The sequence below is a fragment of the Hordeum vulgare genome, chromosome 5H (assembly GCF_904849725.1).
Source record: "Hordeum vulgare subsp. vulgare chromosome 5H, MorexV3_pseudomolecules_assembly, whole genome shotgun sequence".
In the NCBI taxonomy this organism is placed as follows: domain Eukaryota; kingdom Viridiplantae; phylum Streptophyta; class Magnoliopsida; order Poales; family Poaceae; genus Hordeum; species Hordeum vulgare.
Window position 1 is genome coordinate 238,494,967 of NC_058522.1, and position 11,140 is coordinate 238,506,106.

The following is an 11,140-nucleotide window of genomic DNA, read 5'->3' on the forward strand; positions in this document are numbered from 1 at the left end:
CCATCAGCACCATCTCCTCCCCAAACCCTAGTTCATCTCTTGTATCTGATCTTTGTCTCAAAATCTCAGATTGGTACTTGTGGGTTGCTAGTAGTGTTGATTACTCCTTGTAGTTGATGCTAGTTGGTTTATTTGGTGGAAGATCATATGCTCAGATACTTAATGATTATTAATACTCCTCTGATTATTAATATGAATATGCTTTGTGAGTAGTTACGTTTGTTCATGAGGACATGGGATAAGTCTTGTTATAAGTAATCATGTGAATTTGGTATTCGTTCGATATTTTGATAAGTTATATGTTGTCTCTCCTCTAGAAGTGTCATGTGAACGTCGACTACATGACACTTCACCATTATATGGGCCTAGAGGAAGGCATTGGTAAGTAATAAGTAGATGATGGGTTGCTAGAGTGACAGAAGCTTAAACCCTAGTTTATGCGTTGCTTCGTAAGGGGCTGATTTGAATCCATATGTTTAATGCTATGGTTAGATTTATCTTAATTCCTATTTCGTAGTTGCGGATGCTTGTGAGAGAGGTTAATCATAAGTGGGAGGTTTGTCCAAGTAAGAGCAGCATCCAAGCACCGTCCACCCACATATCAAGTTATCAAAGTAACGAACGCGAATCATATGAGCATGATGAAAACTAGCTTGACATAAATTCCCATGTGTCCTCGGGAGCGCTTTTCTTTATATATGAGTTTGTCCAGGCTTGTACTTTGCTACAAAAAGGATTGGGCCACCTTGCTGCACCTTAGTTACAATTGTTACTTGTTACCCATTACAAATTACCTTATCACAAAACTATCTGTCACCAATAATTTCAGTGCCGACAGAGAATACCTTACTGAAAACCGTTTTGGCATTTCCTTCTGCTCCTCGTTGGGTTCGTCACTCTTACTTATCGAAAGGACTAAGATAGATCCCCTACACTTGTGGATCATCATGCACCACCCTCCAAAAAGATAATAGATGCGGTAGAACGATGAACTCTTTGCTCTTGTGCTTCAAAAGATAGTATCCTCAACACTTAATCACTCTCTCTGATTTGGCAGGGGTACGAGAGATTGATCTTGTGGAAAGCAACTTGGGTTGGCTAGAAATAAAGGTTCAATTGGTTGGAATGGAATCTCTTAATCTCAACACATGAGTAGGTGGCCCTCTCTCAAAAAATTGATCTGGCAAGTATAAGTGTGTTCTGAGTGCTTCCTCTATGAATGAGAGGTAGATGGAGTGATATATATAGGCATTCCCCAAAAGCTATCCATTACAACATTATTGCCCAACTCGGTGACACCGAAATGAATATCGATGGTACCGAGTTGCACTAAATGTGGCAACTTTTGAATTCTCGGTGAGACCGATATATGAATCTCGGTGGTACCGATATGATCACCTAGACTAGTTTCCAAATCTCGATGAGGCCGATTTCAAACTGGAAATTCCGTTTCTTGAAATATTCTTAATAGAAAGTTGTTCATTGAATCTCGGTGGCACCAATAGGAATGTTGGTGGTAACGAGATGGTAGGATTTGGCGTAGGTTGTGTCAAGTGTAAAGTCGGTAGGGCCGAATGGAAATTGTTGGTGGCACCGATTTTGCTGGTTTGGGTTTGGACACAAATATTTTTGCGGGAGAATGATTGAGTATTTTTGGTCTCTACCTCTAAGCACTTGAGCAACCAATTCATCATAATACGTCATCCCCTTTTAATAGTATTGGTTTTCCTATGGACTCAAAATAATTTTTCACAAAGTATAAAATGAAGAGTCTTTTTGCTTGAAGCATGAGCCAATCCTATCCCTTCCTTGCATCAAGGGGCATCCCCTCACAATCCTATAGCCAAAGCATCTTTGAACTTTTCTAAAATATACTTGAATAAACTCATTAGTCCAATGATGCATATGTTGTGATTAATTACGAAAACCACCTTAGGAAGCAATTGTGCTTTCACAATTACTCGCCTTGTAATGAGATCTGGCCGGTCGTGGTGCACTCTATATAATCCACCCCCGGGCTCGTGACCAAGGGTTGAGCATTCTCTACTATCACATATTCTATAAGCAAACACTAGCCCCAGGGTTCGAGACGTAGGGTTGTTACCACTTCTTAGTGGGGCCCGAACTCGTACGTCCATGTGTATCCACTGCGCCCTAGCTAAGCTTTGCCCCCCATTCATACCCCTCGTATTATTGTCACGATCATTCTCACGACATTGACCCTTCACACAACTTCTTCCAAAATCTTGTATCCCTATATTTTTTACAATCCTAGCTGTTTACATTCTAACTACTCCCTCCGTCCAGGTATATAGGACATGCGCGTAGTTCTAGGTCGTTAATTTTAACTATTTAAATATGTATTATATGTAATAAATAATATATTATTAGTTTCATGCGGGGATGTAGTTTTTTAATATGTAATTTTTATCGTATATAATATATATTAGCTAGTTAAATTGACAACCTAGAACTACGCGCATGTCCTATACACTTGGACGGAGGTAGTAGCTATGATTATATATAAAAAATACGAATTCAAAATTCTCAAAGAAGCTGGATGGATTTTTAAGATTATGGGAGAATCGATCAAAAGAATTGACCATAAAGACGTGCACGGCTTACTAGTAGGCCCAAACCGCGGAGGCCTAGCACCAGCGGCATAAATTGCCATCCCAACCGCAACCGGGCACCGCTGCCTGCCCCACTCCCCCCGCCGTCTCCGCCGCACAAATCAACACAACGGCCGCCACCGCCTACTCCGTCGTCTCCACCACCATCATCTCCAATCTGCATCTGAGGATCGAATCCTAGTAGATCTAAACAGCCTTTTCTCATCCACCCCCAGGGTTGAAATCCGCTCAGCCCTTGCGCATCTCTCCGGTGGCCGCAGTCGAGTCGACATCATGGGACGCCGGGGGGGACGAGGAGGTGGATGGGTAGGAGGGCGCGGACGAAGGGACGAACGGCCAGGAGGTGGCCGCGACATCAGGGGCATGCGTGATCGCCTCCCTAACGACATGGGTATACGGGACCGCCGGCCTGAAAATCGCCCCCGCTGCAGCGCTGGTCGCAGCCCATCCCCGGGCTACCGTCGTCGTCGCAGCCCCTGCCAGGGCTACCGTCCTCGCCGCAGTCCTCGCAGTCGTAGCCCCTCCCCGGGCTACCGTGCTGGCCAGAGTCCTCGCGGCCCCTCCCCGCACCACCGCTTGTTCCGCAGCCGCTCTCCTGTCCACCGCGCAAGTCGCTCCAGGGACGACGACGGGCAAGGTGACTACGGGAGGGTACCCTGTCATCAGGAGCGCGATCGATGCAGCCCGAGAGGAAGCCATGATGGTCGCGGCGACCGCGATTCAAGAGGAAACCATGATGGTCGCGGCTACCGCGGCCCAAACAGGAGCTTTGACATTCGTGGCGACTGTGCGACGAACGGGAGATATGATGCTCCACCGGACTACATGCTCCCAAAAGATCCATACGACCAGGGGCGTGCTGCCAAGAATGAAAGTGTCTTCTTTGGAGGCCCTGGTGGCCGGAGCATTAACAAGGAGGATGGGTTTTGTGGAGACGCTGCCATGAAACTCAGAGTTAGTTCCACAGGATTTGGAAGGACTAGCTCAATGTACCTGGACAGCAGGTCGCCTCCGCCGCCGCCACCACCTACATCATTGGCTGCTAGGACAATGTACCCCTCGGTGCCACTTACAGAGACTGGATTCCTGACAGGGAGTTCAACGGTGAAAGGTGTGGAAAGCCTTGGCGCTGGAAGTACCCGGTTGCCTCAAGACGACAGCAGGTTTCAGTACCATGACCGTTTGTCTGGCCCATATGTTGGGAGCAGAGAAATTGAAAGGCTTGGCCCTGGTAGAGATGTGCGTAGTGACAGGGATGGAGAATTGGATATGCTTTACTCTAGTAGGGGCGTGTATGGTTCGGACACCACACCATCTATGCAGTTGAAACGGTGTGTTGGTTCTTCACCATCTGGACTTGCCAAGGGCAGCCCATACCGAGTGCATGGTGGACTTTATGAGCCAAGCAATGGCTACGCCATGGATGACATTAGTAAACCAGACTCCTTGGGACATGGGAGTGGTCATGTTTACAGGTTTGCAGAAAGTTCACTAGAGCACGTAAGTGGTCACGACGACAAGATATCATTGGACATCACAAATCAAACACACTCCAAGTATCCACCACCAACTGCATGCATGGAATATAATGCAGATGCATATGGCAGAAGGGGTCCAGAAAATGACACATATCTTGCTTTTGGGAACTCTCGTGGAAATTACTCACGGGATTCAAGGGCTAGCCCCAGGCATACATTGGTCTCATCACCTTTGACGAACCTCAAGGATGAAAGGAGTAACACACAAGTGAGACTATCCCGCAGGATGGGAGAGGATGCCATGGAATACAACACATATCATACTTATCGTAGAGATTCGCCCACAGGTTATCCCAAGCCAAGGAATGCTCATGTCTATTCACGCTCTCCTGAAACTTACTCTCTTGAACTTGCAAGGCGACCAGCTCGACAACGTGAGTTTGCTTCATCTGAGAATGGCTGTCAGTTAAGTCATCGAGAAGTTCCTCCCATGGCTTATAGAAGAGGATCCCTGGGAGCTGCATATAGTACTCGTGATATGGATATGTACCAAGCTGATGGCCCACTAGGACGAGAGTATTACAATGATGAAATTGGACTAGAGCATTACAATGATGAGATTGACCCATATGGCCTATCCCCTGAGAAATTGTCAAGAAGAAGCTGTGATATTATTGACGATGAAGATGGATATGATGCAAGATATGATATGTCATCAAGTCGTAATGTTTTCTCAAGAATTGCTTTGCCAAACAACATGAATGATGAATGGATTGATGCAGATGAAGGTAATCATTCCCATTCTAACGTGTTAGCTCACGGGCGCTCAAAATATAAGCCTATATCTCAGAGACTGTCCAAACCTATAGTCCAGCCACAAGTTGGGGGATCTGCCATGCTTGGAAGAGGAAGAGGGGGAGGATGGACCAAAAGTGCAAAAAAGAGACCGAGAGTCGGTCTTCCTCAATTCCATGGTGGATATACATCAGAGAGAAATGAATCTGTTCGGCCAAACAAATTTACGAAGCTGTCAGAAGATAATCAGAAACACACCGAACCAGACTACGAGGATGCACCTGATGAAGAGGATCTTTCTGTGCAGAAAGATCCACCAGAAGGTTCAGAAGAATTCAGTAAACAGGTTCACCAGGCCTTCCTCAAGTTCTCAAAGATATTAAATGAGAGCCCAACTGTGCAGAAGAGATACCGTGAGGCACCAAAAGGATCTTTATCTTGCTGTGTATGTGGCAGGTTTGTGTTCCTTCATCTGTGCTAACACTCTACCAGCTAATTAGTTGCTCCTATCATTGTGTTAGAGTGCGCTTTCTGGTCATTTCAGCAGCCGCTTACTGCTGATTTGGTAACTGGAATGGAGGAATCCTCTAAAATTCTATTGCCTGGTCGTTTTCTAGCATACGTTGTCGTCGATACTGGCCCGTAGTTCTTAGGTTAACTATATGCTGAACTATGTTAGTAACTTTATTGCCGTAATTGCTAAGGATGTGCCCCACCCTCACCAACCTCGGCACGAAAACCTTGTTATTTCCTGTATATGCACTGTTAGGATCGATTGGGGTTCAGTGTGCTAGACTATGCCAAAACATCATCGGTTAATGTTTCAGTCCAGAGATGCAATGCACCACCACAATATCTTGGCTCTGTTTATAGGCTTCAGGCAGTAAGATGTTGGTACGAAAGTCTCTGATCAGTTTCGTCATTGGTCTATGATGTGAATCGATGTTCCTCTGATGCAACAAGCCAACAACGGATGATGATGTGTCTTCTTTGGAGTAATACATCGCAGATGTTTAGCGGTAGGATGGTTGGCAGAAAGAGTAACAATGTGGTGCTGTTCCTGATGCATTTGAGCTAATTCGTGGTTGGAACTTCTGGTTGCTAATGTCTTGGAAATTGGAATCATATGGATCTGCATCACATCATTGTTGATCTCTTCTTCGGATGACCAGGATCGCAAATTTGGCAAGTTAAATTGCTTGTGATGTTTACATCAATCAAGTAAAAACCTTTGTGGTTCCTCTAAAAGGCAAGCTGAAGACTATTACCATGTGCAAGTTTGTCAACTTAAGGTGTTGAGGGCTGACTGAGTTTTTGAAGTATGACACATACCAGTAGTAGCATGGGATCCACTGTAGTTGTATCTGTATTCCATGTCCTGCATGTCCGAATCCATTCCTTCAAAGGAGGAACAAGCGGTATGGTGACCGGGTGTAGCGCTGGAGGTCGCGGAGCTCCGGGAAGGGCTTGGCGAGCGGCCGGGGTGGTAGAGCGACGGCGGGATTAAGTGGATGCAGAGAAAGAGGGAAGGGTGGAGACGTGGGGTCTGGGCAGGGTTTTGGGTGGGCCGGGGGTGTTGGAGTCCTACGTGGCGACGGTCTAGACTCCCGCAAAGCCCCCCTAGTTTGCTTCGTGTTTGCGGGAAAACGGACAATCGGGCTGGTCCACCGACCGATGCGGGACGGCGTTGGATGGCAAACTGCGCCCGGACAGTGCGGTCCGGACGTATGCGGGCGGTTTGAGGGTCCCGCTTTGGAGATGACCTTAGTGTGTAGCTAGAGGCTGTAGGTTGAACCAACAGTTGGGCTTCGAACTTAAAATAAGATATTCGGGGAATATTGTCTATCTATTAACTATTGTGTTGTATTTTCCTCTTTCCATTCTGGTGAGTAAGTTTGGCTTGTATTCTATTTTAACATTTCCATTCCCATCATAGTTCCCATTTATTTTCTTCACTATGGATAGTGTGTACTTGCTACTTCAGTTCTATTAGCAACTCACTTAGACATTCTTGAATGAAGATGTATATATATAAACATGTTTGTAACAAAATTTAGCTCTTTTTTCTTGTAAACCAGAAATTTGATTAGCAGAGTATTTTACAGGGATTTTTTCCTGGAACTTAGTTATCCTTAGGATGGATTTTATTTTGACTTTGTTTTAGGATGGTCTAGTTTCTTGTTTCTAGTAAGTATGCAAATGCTATCTTGCATATTGATTAGTTTCTACCTTGTCCAACCAGATGACGTTTTTCTTTCTCATGTGCCATGTGCCATTGTTGATTTTGGCCAAATTTATTCACTTGACTTCCATTATAAGATTTGTTTGCATGAGGCAACAGTTGAGCATTTTGTTTACTTTGTGGAGCTAATGTAGCGTAATTTCATATGAGTTTTTTTAGTATATTTAACCTATTTTTTTGGTGTTCCTAAGTAAATTTTCTAAAAAATATATAATGTCCAAACCTATATTATACCATGGGATTTATATGTCCTTTGAAATTGTTTCCATTTTGCCGTTAGTTGTAAAAACAAAATTTCTTGTATTTGTAGAATTGTGACGCCATTGAATATTGAATGTCTAACATGAAGAAATGCTTTGTTTATTTGTTTTTTGTTCACTTTTTCTTACAACAGTGTCGCAAGGAAGTTTGCAGACATTGATGCCTTGATGTCACATGCTTACCATACACACAAACCGGGTCTGAAAACAAAGCATTTAGGTTTTCACAAGGCACTCTGTGTTCTGATGGGGTGGAATTGGAATGTTGCTCCAGACACTTCTAAAGCCTACCAGTCTGTTCCCATTGAGGAAGTAAATGCCATGAGGGGAGATCTGATGGTATGGCCTCCAGTTGTCGTGTTACACAACAGCTCCCTCACAAACAAGGCAAAGGTCGCGGATGCAAAGATTGTGACAATAGAAGAAATCGAAGGTGTACTTGCAGGTTAGTCTGAAGAATATATATGTGATTAGTCTGCCACTTGTTATTTCATTTGTTCCCCCAGTCTGACAACACTTATCTCTTATGTCATCACCTTGTGTCTTCAGATATTGGGGTTGCATGTGACAAGGCAAAGATAACCCATGGAAGACCAGCCAACAAGAGTGTTTTCGTGGCCAAGTTCCTACCAACAATATCTGGATTTCAGGAAGCAATGAGAATTCACGATCATTTCAGCTCTGAGAACCACGGCAAGGAAGAACTCCAGCAGATAATATGTGAGAAAGGTAAGAGTCCAGTTCGTGCTGACAAACTCGAAGAGCTGCTGTATGCACACATTGCGCTGGCTGAAGATCTCGGGTACCTGGACGACGAGATAAAGAAGCGATGCGTTGTCAGGAGCAAGAACGATATCAAGGCCAGGGCAGATGCCACACTGAACCTAGAGTCCTGAAGCGACGTAACAAATGTAGATTATTTAGGTCATCTATATTTTGAACAGTGAAAGCTATACCCCTTATGCTTAATCTTTGTGCTTGCTTGTCCAAGTGGCGGAAACCTGAAGAATATTCTACGGTAGTGTATTGAAGCTTCATGTCATGATCAAATCTTGTTAATATTTATGTTCCAGGTTCTTCATCTTAAGTTTGATTCCTCTTACCTAACAAGTACGAAGATATCACATTTCTCTGTCATACCATGTACTAGATGTCTATTGCATGAACATGTCATTTTAAAATAAACTTGTAGCGAAGTTGACTTTTTGGTATCAGTATGGTATGACGTGCGGAGCTTATAGAGGGGATAAAGAGTCGAGCCTTCTAGAATTGCACTCAACCTGAACTTTTATCTTCTCAAGGTTCGTACGTAACACCATGTACACGCAATTGACCGCACAGCTGGGTTATACTTGCTCCGTTTTTAAAGTTTAAGGGCCTCTTTGATTCGTAGGATTCTCAAAATACAGGAATAGGAGAAATGTAGGAATAGAGTGGCATGTTCTTTTCTATACTACGGGATTTGAAAGTGTGTTTGATAGCACTGGAAAAACAAAGGAATTCTACAAATAGGTTTGCGTAGATGAAAATTTTCCTTCAAAATGTAGTACAAACGAATCCTATGAAAAAATTCCAAAGGATTTCAATCCTATGAATCAAACAACCATCGTAGGAAAAAATCCTAAGGATCCAAATCCTTCAAAAATCCAATAAAATTCCTTTGTATCAAAGGAGCCCTAAGTCTTTTTAAAAATTTCATTGAAGACTACATATGGAATACCTTTAAAAAGATTTATATTTATTTGGAAACGGAAGGAGTACCTGACGTATAAGCTTTGTATAAGAGCTGGGATAGTTACTAAGATTACACTCTATCTGCAAATCCCTCTTTCAGAGCCCTTAAACCATCACCCACTTTATTCAATAGATATAAGAGCAACTCAAGTCGCGGTGCCTTTTCTTTACAGCGTCCAAATCGTCTTTTTTAGCGTGCGGCATGGCATCCAGGCGTGAAGATTTCGCTTCAGCACACGCTACAAAATGTAGCGCATGCAAGCAGCCGGCCGGAGCAGCCATACGCCTGTCTGGCGGCGCAACGCTATGGTATTTCAAACTTAAAAGAATATGCATTCAAGTAACATAGTATAGTTCAATTGCATGACACAGTTTACAATCATTCAATCAAAATCATGACAAATAAAAGCTCACACACAAACAAATGGCATATGGATAATCATGCCTCATCGTCTTCCTCCTCTTCTTCGCTCGAGGACGAGGAATCGTCTCACACACAAACAAATGGCATATGGATAATCATGCCTCATCTTCTTCCTCCTCTTCTTCGCTCGAGGACGAAGACGATTCTTCGTCCTTGTTGTGAGTCATGCCTTGTGGGCATTTCATCAAACACCCTGTAAGCGGCGGGCGCCCGCGCAAAAAATGGCGAGTATTCCAGCACTTCTATATTCGGCGGAGCCTTGACTGGACTCCCTGCAAGTTTCTTCTTCGGTCGCCTAGTAGCGCCGTACGTTGCCTTTTTCTTTCGGGATGTCCCCACCGTCGTCGTCGCCGCATTCGATCGCTTGGTGATGGGGGCCCATGGCTTCGCGACGGGCGGCGACGTGACACTAACCAACGCGGTCGTTCGTGATGCCATGAACAAGCCGCGCGCGAGACCGATGCTTGGAGGTGGGGCGCTGGCGGTGCTGCTTGGAGGAGGGGCGTCGACGGTGGCGACATCGACGGAGGTATCGTGGGTGTAGGGAGGGGTTGGGGGAATGTCGTCGGCGCGTCCCATCAGGCGATTTCTCTGGCGGCAACGCGGGGCGGGGCGGGGTGGCTAGAGAGGCAGTTGGTCTCGCGCGCGCGTTCGTTCTGCTGTCAGCATGGAAGCGGGCGTTCGAAATAACCAACGCGGGATGGCATTTGGCTCCGCGTGCGCAACCAACTATACATCGCGCACGACTTTAACGCGTCTGTTGGAGTGCCCGATCCGGGTTCGCGCACGCTAAAAGGTTCTTTTTTACAGCGCACCGCTTAGATAGCGCACCTGTTGAAGTTGCTCTAATAGATACATCGCCTATGAACGGGGTTATAATTTCATTGGGTGGTTCCTCAAGCAAATCAAAAGCCGTAGAAAATTTAGCTAATCTAGCTAGTTTGTAAGCGAGCTTGTTTAATAGAGAATGTCCGCTAGAAATAGAAAAATTGCAAAGCAAGATGATAACAATAGTCGAAAATCGACGCCGCTGCACCCGCAAAACAACCTCCAATTTTCATGGTATCAATAACCTCAAATTGTCAGGGTTAATAACGAGGCAATTCGTCCCAGCCTTTGCACAAGGGACAAATTATACCGAAGCGCCAAACACAAGACATATGCGCAAGAGTCTATCTTCTCATTCCCACTGCAATGAGAATTCCCCTATCATCCCTAAGGACTGCCCCGACAGTGCCATTCGTCCCAGCCTTTGCACAAGGTACAAATTATACCGAAGCGCCAAACACAAAACATATGCGCAAGAGTCTATCTTTCCATTCCCACTGCAATGAAAATTCCCCTATCATCTCTAAGGACCGCCCCGACAGTGGCCCTGAGCTTAGCATGGTTAGAAGAAGCATCAACATTAAGTTTTACAAAGCTTCGAGCGGAACGGTCCAACCTCATCTTTATATGATGGCTTTTACGGAGGAAGGAGTAAGAATCTTTATTGTAAGCGCATGGATCCCCATAGAAATTTGAGAGGCACTCTGGATTGTTTCCTCATGGACCAGTTTACATCTTTCCCACCA

At 44.8% G+C, this 11,140-nt stretch overlaps 1 protein-coding gene across 1 annotated transcript; it reads left to right on the plus strand.

Annotated features, from left to right (window-relative positions):
* The first annotated feature begins 2,676 nt into the window (after positions 1-2,676).
* On the plus strand, positions 2,677-8,495 carry LOC123451870. Its single transcript, XM_045128416.1, has 3 exons — positions 2,677-5,362; positions 7,543-7,853; positions 7,958-8,495. Exons 1-3 carry the CDS (start codon positions 2,907-2,909, stop codon positions 8,302-8,304), a joined length of 3,114 nt encoding a protein of 1,037 aa, XP_044984351.1. The 5' UTR covers positions 2,677-2,906; the 3' UTR covers positions 8,305-8,495.
* Positions 8,496-11,140: the final 2,645 nt, after the last annotated feature.

Bases quoted from the DNA above. Each gene is read 5' to 3' on its own strand.
- LOC123451870 (XM_045128416.1), top strand. From the start codon at position 2,907: ATGGGACGCCGGGGGGGACGAGGAGGTGGATGGGTAGGAGGGCGCGGA. The intron at 5,363-7,542 runs GTTTGTGTTCCT...TTCTTACAACAG, and splicing joins TCTTGCTGTGTATGTGGCAG to TGTCGCAAGGAAGTTTGCAG. The intron at 7,854-7,957 runs GTTAGTCTGAAG...TTGTGTCTTCAG, and splicing joins AATCGAAGGTGTACTTGCAG to ATATTGGGGTTGCATGTGAC.